Raw genomic sequence first — 9,176 nt, 5'->3', positions numbered from 1 at the left:
TCTCTCTCTCTCTCTCACACACACACATTAACTTGTGACTTAAAGCCATGCAGTGCCTGTCTTTTGAAACAGAGTCTCCAGTCAGCAGAGTTATGAATAGCTGGAGCCCACAAGCGCTTGTTCAGAAATCTCTGGAAGCCAGAAATCTGGCGTACTGTCCCTACAGCAAGTTCAGGGTTGGAGCAGCTGTCTTAACAAGCAATGGAAGCGTGTTCACAGGTGGGACATTCTTATTCACTTCTAAAAGATAAGTGTAGTTATGTATATTGAAAGCTACAAATACATGTATACCATTCAAACGTTTTACAAATACATAAATAACATTAAAAAAAATATACATATTTAATTTGCACATGCTAAATGGATGCTCCAAAAGGAAACCAGGCAGGGAATATGAGACATATGTATGTATATATAAATCAAAATTACATCTCTGTTTTTTCATGGTTCATCAGTATATGGTGATGTTCTGTTAACAGGTTGTAATGTAGAGAACGCATGCTACCCTGCTGGATTGTGTGCTGAGAGGACTGCTATCTCTAAAGCTGTGTCTGAGGGACATACCACCTTCAAAGCCATCGCAATTGCCAGGTATTTTGAGATATATGTATTGGCTGAAGTATAAGTACATACTGTTGAGTTATATTCCTGGTGTACATTGTGTTTTGTGCAGTGACCTTGAAGATCGGTTTATTTCTCCATGTGGAGGATGCAGACAGTTCATGAGAGAGGTTAGTTCTTCTAAAAATGAAAGATTGAACTTTATTTTGAGGTGTCTGTTACAGTGTAATTATGCATTAAAGGACTGCGTAATAATAAACTACATGTTCCCATTTTGGGTTTGGTTTAGGGTTAGTTGCATGTAATGATGCATCATTTATAGTTATTACTACAGTAACTACGCTAAAAAAAAGTAGCATAAATTTTAAGTTCAATCAACTTGTGTGTTTAAGTAATTTCAACTTTAATTACATTAAACTGACTTAAATGTCTTGTTTAACTTTTAAAAAGTAAAAAATATATATATATATTTAGCTTATTTTGATGAGTTAATGCAATGTAAAAACTGTTATTGTTGTCATAACTTATTGTTCATATTATTATTTTTTTTTTTTTACAGTGTACATGTAACATGTAACAGGGACACAATAAAATAAAGCGTTATAAAATAAAATAATTGATAATTGTCATTGTAATTATTATTACTATAATTGACAAAGACATAAAAACTTGCAGTTACTCTGTGGTATGCCAAAGCAAGTCATCAGTCAGAACATGGCCGAAACATGAGTCAACAATGACAAACTGCACATTTAGAAATAAAAGAAATTGTGAAATTTAGGTGTGGCTTAGAACAAAACAAAATTCCATTAGAATATTGCAATAGAGTAATGCACAAATAATTTTTCACCTTTCATTAACACTGTCAGTTAACAGACTGGATATGTTTTTTGCAGTTTGGCACACAGTGGGACGTTTATCTTGTAAAACCTGATGGATCTAACAAACTGATGACATTGGAGGAGCTCCTGCCATGTTCATTTGGCCCTGAAGACCTGAGAGCAAAACCATTAGACTGAGGACTTTAAGAAACAAAGCTGAAATTATGATGCCATGTTACAAAGCAAATGTGTAGTATAGATATATTTGTAATGTATTGAATGGATGTATGGTTATACTATTTCGCAATGAAAACATACAGTAAATGTGTAAACTAATAATAAATTCTGAACTGTTGTGTGGGTAATAAGTGACTCACCGCGTCAAGATGTTTCGTACTTTTATTTGAAAATACATGCCACCTGGACTTTTATTGTGAAATACGTGCCTTCTGACTTTTATTTTGAAATTTGGTCGCCGACCAATCAGCATTACATAAACACTGTCCTTGAGAAATAATGCAGGGAGAAGTAAAGGGGGCCTAATTGGTTTTTCTGTCAACGCGAACTTTAGTTGTTTATTTGGCTCAGAATGTCAGTGAAACATGCTCTCGGTCGGGGGTTGGAGCTGGCGAGGTCAGTTTTCCAGCTGGGTCTCTTCAAACCAGCCGGCCGTGTGGCAGCGAAGTTCCGCGGTGAGCGACTGCGTGTGTCCCGGCCGACCCGCACCGTTCAGCCGCAGACCTTCTTGCCTGGCCGGTACCGCTTCTTCCGCCTGTCTCTCAGCGGGCTGGCCGCCCAGCTCCAGTCCAGCGCTTTTAGGAGAGTGATTGGGGTTGGTTCACCCAGGAACAGGGCTGTTTTCCTGGCTTTTGGGGTGGGTTTAACCCTGATTGAACAGCAGTTGGAGGAGGACAGGACAAGCGTTGCTGTGTGTCAGAAGATACAGGTGACCACAGCATCCCAGAAGAACACAACAGTGACTACAGTTGTATATCAAATGATGACGATGATAATTGAGCATTCCTGTAGCTCAAACAGTAGAACATGGTTATGGGTTTGATTCCCAGGGAATGCATGAACTGAAAAAAAAAATTATTCTTTGAATGCAATGTGTGTGTGTGTGTGTGTGTGTGTGTGTGTCTCGTTATATTTGTTATATTTGTTATATTAATCCTCTAGTACTGTTCGCTGGTCGGTCAAAAATTATTTTTATTATACTTTTTTTATGGTACTTTTATTTATGCAGTAGTTATTATCCATTAACTAAGAATTTACTTGTGTGCACTGCAGTACTGAATGTTTCCATACTGAATATTTCCAATAGATGAAAAAAAAAAAAAAATGGCCAAACAGTACAAGAGAGTTAATATACTATTAAATTTCATATTCCTTGTTACAAATAATTAAATTTAATTGTAAAATAGTGAAGGAAACAAGAAGCTATTAAACTAAACAGGTCATTAGTTTTACATGCTTTTATTGATAAAAAATATTTATTGCATCAGATTACTAGTTACTTATGGCAAACACACAGAAACAAACAATTATTCTCTTCTAGCTTGCTTCCTAATCTAGCTGTCTAATAAACCTGGTTTTGTAAATTACAAATAATGTTTGCTCTTTGATGAATTGCATTTGTTCCTCTTTAGTAAGTCGCTTTGGATAAAAGTATATAATTGTAAATGTACTTATAAATTTAATTTAACCTAGTCAGTTTTGTAATTAAATAGGTTTAACCACAAGTACATATGCAAATGGTATGCAGAGAGTATTATAAATATATGCAAATTACATCTTATCAATTACATCTGTAATCCATTATAATTCGTCTGCATTTCTTAGGAATACAATTTTTTTTTTTTTTTTTTTTTGGGGAAAAATGATCCTGCTACAAAAACATTGCTAGTGTGTTTCAACTGCAATTACATTTTTATTTACATGTTCATTTGAATTTTTTCTCACAATGTAGGCCGTATTCACTAAGAAGAACTTCCAGAGCCCGCTGAAGCCCTTTACCTCAGGGTACAAGTTGGAGGACTATGTCACTGGGAAACAGATCGGGAAAGGTTGCAGTGCAGCCGTGTATGAGGCAGCGGCTTCGTTCGCGGCCCCTGCGGAGAGAGAGAAGTGTTCACTGGTGGATCTGAACCAGAAGGAAACTGGCAGTGAGAAATCAGGGCCGTTCCCTGCAACACCCAGCTTTCCTTTAGCTATGAAAATGATGTGGAACATTGGGGTGAGAAGTTACAGCATTTTAGCATTATTAATTCTATTTTGGAAAGGAGAAATTCTTTTGCATTTTGTGCAGAATACATAGAGAGTATTCCAGAATACATCAATGGGTTTTTCTAATGGCAGACTGAACATTTGATACTGTCCTGTAGGCTAGTTCATCAAGTGACCCGCTCTATGTCTATGGAGTTGGTTCCTGCATGTCCACGTGCTTTATCCAAAGAGCAAGAAGAGATTGCTTTGGATGGGTGAGTCTGTATGTGAACTTTAGCAGTACAACATGGCCTTAAAATACACTGAATCATTGCCAGTGACTTTGCTATTTGCTCTGTCTGTTATGATTGTGAGACACTTGGCTTTTTATGAGATCTCTTGGCTCGATTTTCTCACAAATGTGTCCAGGCAGATTTTCTCACAAATGCAGTTGAGCAACTTCCTCTTCTAAAACAGTAGATGGCGCTAAACTAGGGGATTCATTTAGCACTAGTCTCCCGGGAGAAGCACTGATTTGAAACTTGCCTTTTGTCTACAGTTGAGGAAAATGACCGGTGAACGGGTGTGTTACCGTCTTACCGTCAGAAACACACCTGTTCTCTTCAACTGTAGGCAAAAGGCAAGTTTCAAATCAGTGCTTCTCCCGGGAGACTAGTGCTAAATGAATCCCCTAGTTTAGCGCCATCTACTGTTTTAGAAGAGGAAGTTGCTCAACTGCATTTGTGAGAAAATCGAGCCGAGAGATCTCATAAAAAGCCAAGTGTCTCACAATCATAACAGACAGATATGCATTTGTATGCACTAGATTTGGTATTTGTTCAAAGGTTACATGCAATTTGTGGGATGGTTTGTATTTATTTGTGAAATATTATCTAGGCTCATTTATTTATATTTGCAAAACACAATGCAAATGTGTTACTCCACTGCATTGACCTTTTTTACTTGCACATTGCTTTCTGTTTGTTTGCGAGTCGAGTTTTCCTTTGCAAAGCAGAATAAATTTGTTTGCGAGTCGAGTTTTCTTTTGCAAAGCAGATCGAGTTCGTTTGCGAGTCGGTTTTCCTTTGCAAAGCAGAATAAATTTGTTTGCAAGTCGAGTTTTCTTTTGCAAAGCAGATCGAGTTTGTTTGCAAAATGCTGGATTTGTTTGTTTAATTATGGCACAATATAAACTCCATACCCTACCCTTGAAGCCATTCAGTGCCTGTCTTTTGAAACAGAGTCTCCAGTCAGCAGAATGAATAGTCAGAGCCTACAAGCGCTTGTTCAGAAATCTCTGGAAGCCAGAAATCTGGCGTACTGTCCCTACAGCAAGTTCAGGGTTGGAGCAGCTGTCTTAACAAGCAATGGAAGCATGTTCACAGGTGGGACATTCTTATACACTTCTAAAAGATAAGTGTAGTTATGTATATTGAAAGCTACAAATACATGTATACCATTCAAACGTTTTACAAATACATAAATAACATTCATGCTAAATGGATGCTCCAAAAGGAAACCAGACTAGGATTTATATATAAATCAAGATTACATCTCTGTTTTTTCATGGTTCATCAATGGTGATGTTCTGTTAACAGGTTGTAATGTAGAGAATGCATGCTACCCTGCTGGATTGTGTGCTGAGAGGACTGCTATCTCTAAAGCTGTGTCTGAGGGACATACCACCTTCAAAGCCATCGCAATTGCCAGGTATTTTGAGATATATGTATTGGCTGAAGTATAAGTACATACTGTTGAGTTATATTCCTGGTGTACATTGTGTTTTGTGCAGTGACCTTGAAGATCGGTTTATTTCTCCATGTGGAGGATGCAGACAGTTCATGAGAGAGGTTAGTTCTTCTAAAAATGAAAGATTAAACTTTATTTTGAGGTGTCTGTTACAGTGTAATTATGCATTAAAGGACTGCGTAATAATAAACTACATGTACTTACTATAGGGTTAGGATTGAGGTTTGGTTTAAGGTTAGTTGCGTGTAATGATGCATAATTTATAGTTATTACTACAGTAACTACGCTAAAAAAAGTAGCATGAATTTTAAGTTCAATCAACTTGTATGTTTAAGTAATTTCAACTTTAATTACATTAAACTGACTTAAATGTATTATTTAACTTTTAATGAGATGAAAAAAATTGATTTAGCTTATTTTGATGAGTTAATGCAATGTAAAAACATTGTTGTCATAACTTATTGATCATAAATATTTTTTTACAGTGTACATGTAACGTGAAACAAGAACACTATAAAATAAAGTGTTAGCAAATAAAATCATTGATAATTGTCATTGTAATTATTATTACTATAATTGACAAAGACATAAAAACTTGCAGTTACTCTGTGGTATGCCAAAGCAAGTCATCAGTCAGAACATGGCCGAAACATGAGTCAACAATGACAAACTGCACATTTAGAAATAAAAGAAATTGTGAAATTTAGGTGTGGCTTAGAACAAAACAAATACAAAATTGCATTAGAATATTGCAATAGAGTAATGCACAAATAATTTTTCACCTTTCATTAACACTGTCAGTTAACAGACTGGATATGTTTTTTGCAGTTTGGCACACAGTGGGACGTTTATCTTGTAAAACCTGATGGATCTAACAAACTGATGACATTGGAGGAGCTCCTGCCATGTTCATTTGGCCCTGAATATCTGCTGGGGCCGGTTGCATAAACATAGCCATAATGTTAAGACAGTATCTTAAGTTCTAGTATGACCTACTAGCAGTTAGTCAGGGGCAGTCAGTCTTAGTTTAGGCTTATCTACATTTTTATGTAACAGATTTAAAAAAGCTATGAACCGTCTTAAAGAAAATAAATTGATGTCTAACTTGTAAGACTAGTCTTAGAGGTTTATGCAACCGGCCCCTGAGAGCAAAACCATTAGACTGAGGACTTTAACCCCTTGCCCGTCAGGGATCTGGTGATCCCGGATTATTGTTGTTCAAAATTCATTACTCGTCAAAACATCACACTCTTACTTGATCTGGACAAACTCAGCATCATAAGGAAGGTTTAAGACTCCAGCTTCGATATTTGACCACTGTTTATGATTTAACTGGTTTGCAGTGACATTAATTTCTTAATTTATGCCAGGAGCGCAAAATAATTCATCTGTAACGATCGTTATATTGAATAGAAATCATCACTCACACAACATTCATTCTCGTCTTCTCCGGTTTATTTGTGTTCAAATACATATAATAAACAGCATCCGCCAGGTTTATTAGTCCAATAGTGCGCATATTTGGAGAAATAATGATTAATTATCATATGTTAGTAAAATATTTTCATCATACAGAATAACACTTCTATTCATTTTCCACTGAATTATGCGATCTGAAGAGCTCAAACAGCTAACGGAGCTAGATGTGTATCTCCAGTTCCTGATTTGCGTCAGATTTGACCTCGAAGCTTTATCATTCGCTGTACAGCTGTCAATCATCTCACGTGGTTCAACGTGACCTCTTCTGCATGACGCGTCCTGTGTAACACTTCCTTATTCTGGACATCCGTGATAACAAAGCGAAAGTGACATCTCTTCACCTGAAACAAGAAGCTAATAAATGCACGATTGAAGTATATGTGTTTTGTGTGTGATTTTTGTGCGATTTGGGGTTTTCATATGAATAAAGAATGTTTACAGAATGCATATGCTAGGTAAGGATAGCCCATAGCTTCATATAAAATGCTAAATATAACATATTTCAAAATCTTTTCATGACTTGAAACCATTTTAAACCGCGACCGGAATATGATACAAATACTCGATGGTGTTTTTAAGTGAGCTTTAAATAAAAGTGTAATATTAATAAATTAAATTGTGTCATGTTGCTTGAGGCTACCTGTTGTGTTAATGCACCTGCTGCAGGAGCTTTCTATTCCATACAATCATTTTTTTTATATATATAATTCGCATTTAAAAGTTCCAATAATAGTTTTTTGTTGTTTGTTTTCTAACAAGACATAAGTTAATGAGTGGATTATTCATGTATAGTGGGATGAGAGAGGTGTAGATGGCCAAGCATTATGCCAGAAGAAAGGCTATAATGGCTGAATTCAAACAAAAGAATAAGGATAAAAGAATAATGAAGATCAAGTCTCATACCGGCAGAGGTGTGAAAGGTTGGTCGATTTAAATGAAAAGAACATGAATGGGGCCAGTTCTCCTCGCCAGACATTAGTCAGAGACTGTAAATGGGTGTTTACAGGGCAATAAAATATTTGATGAGAATCTTGTTAGCCTTCTCTGAAAATTCTCCAAATCCTCCCCTGACATCTCACATAGGCTTCATAAAATGCATAATTTTAGAGATATCAACCTCAGATTTGAAATGGGATGGGGTGATGTGGCGCAATGGATAAGACACATGCCTTTGGTGTGAGAGACCCGGGTTCGAATCCACTGTGAGACACCAATGTGTCCCTGAGCAAGACACTTAATCCCTAGTTGCTCCAGAGGTGTGCGACCTCTGACATATATAGCAATTGTAAGTCGCTTTGGATAAAAGCGTCAGCTAAATGAATAAATGTAAATGAAGCATGACCACAATTGTGGCTACACTTTAGTTGTGGTTATAAGTTGCTATCCTAAATTCACATAATATTTTTATACATTTAATAAATATATTCTTAATATTTGTTGTTTTTGTTTTTATGTTTGAGCTTATATATCTCAATATTAATAACAGTCTGGTTAATTTTGACTCTCAAGGGTTGGCTTTCTAAATATATGTTGGTTATGTGTCTATTCAGAATGACTTATGAGCAGCAGCCATTTTTATTTTGGGTATGTCATGTATGCATCACTTGCCAAAATTGGGGGTGATGAGGAAGGGGTTAAGAAACAAAGCTGAAATTATGATGCCATGTTACAAAGCAAATGTGTAGGATAGATATATTTGTAATGTTTTGAATGGATGTATGGTTCTGTTATTTCGCAATGAAAACATACAGTAAATGTGTAAACTAATAATAAATTCTGAACTGTTGTGTGGTTAAAGGGATACTCCACTTTTTTCGGAAATATGCTCATTTTACAACTCCCCCAGAGGTAAACAGTTGAGTTTTACCGTTTTAGAATCCATTCAGCCGATCTCCGGGTCTGACGGTACCACTTTTAGCATAGCTTAGCATAGATCATTGATTCTGATGAGTCCAGTAGCATTTCTTTCAAAATGACCAAAGAGTTTCAATATTTTTCCTATTTAAAACTTGACTCTTCTGTAGTTAAACCGTGTACTAAGATCGACGGAAAATGAAAAGTTGCGATTTTCTAAGCCTATATGGCTAGGAACTACTCTCATTCCGGCGTAATAATCAAGGAACTGTGCGGCTGTACCTTGAGTGCAGCAGGCGTAATGATATGACGCAGCGCCTGAAAATAGGTCTAATAGGTTAGACAAACTTAGTCCCGGTCACGTTGGAAGAAGTTACCGAGCTGGGGACTATTTTCAGGCGCTGCGTCATATCATTACGCCTGCTGCACTCATGGTACGGCCGCACAGTTCCTTGATTATTACGCCGGAATGAGAGTAGTTCCTAGCCATATAAGCTTAGAAAATCG

The 9,176-nt window shown here is 36.6% G+C and overlaps 1 protein-coding gene across 3 annotated transcripts; it reads left to right on the top strand.

The window, feature by feature from the left end:
* cdaa (cytidine deaminase a) lies at nucleotides 1-7,193 on the top strand. Of its 3 annotated transcripts, XM_084427424.1 has the most exons (7): nucleotides 1,874-2,328; nucleotides 3,352-3,618; nucleotides 3,767-3,862; nucleotides 4,829-4,972; nucleotides 5,186-5,297; nucleotides 5,380-5,437; nucleotides 6,165-7,193. In XM_084427424.1, exons 3-7 carry the CDS (start codon nucleotides 3,859-3,861, stop codon nucleotides 6,282-6,284), a joined length of 438 nt encoding a protein of 145 aa, XP_084283550.1. In that variant the 5' UTR covers nucleotides 1,874-2,328; nucleotides 3,352-3,618; nucleotides 3,767-3,858; the 3' UTR covers nucleotides 6,285-7,193. The 3 variants fall into 3 exon arrangements, with proteins under 3 accessions (XP_084283549.1, XP_084283548.1, XP_084283550.1); XM_084427423.1 differs by lacking the exons at nucleotides 1,874-2,328; nucleotides 3,352-3,618; nucleotides 3,767-3,862; nucleotides 4,829-4,972 and adding an exon at nucleotides 1-219; XM_084427422.1 differs by lacking the exons at nucleotides 3,352-3,618; nucleotides 3,767-3,862; nucleotides 4,829-4,972; ... (1 more) ...; nucleotides 5,380-5,437; nucleotides 6,165-7,193 and adding exons at nucleotides 22-219; nucleotides 480-591; nucleotides 674-731 and having other exon boundaries at nucleotides 1,458-2,328.
* Nucleotides 7,194-9,176: the final 1,983 nt, after the last annotated feature.

This window comes from Rutilus rutilus, assembly GCF_951802725.1.
Source record: "Rutilus rutilus genome assembly, chromosome: 13".
Lineage (NCBI taxonomy): Eukaryota > Metazoa > Chordata > Actinopteri > Cypriniformes > Leuciscidae > Rutilus > Rutilus rutilus.
Note: the sequence above shows the minus strand (reverse complement) of the source record. Positions and strands in the feature narration are given on the sequence as shown.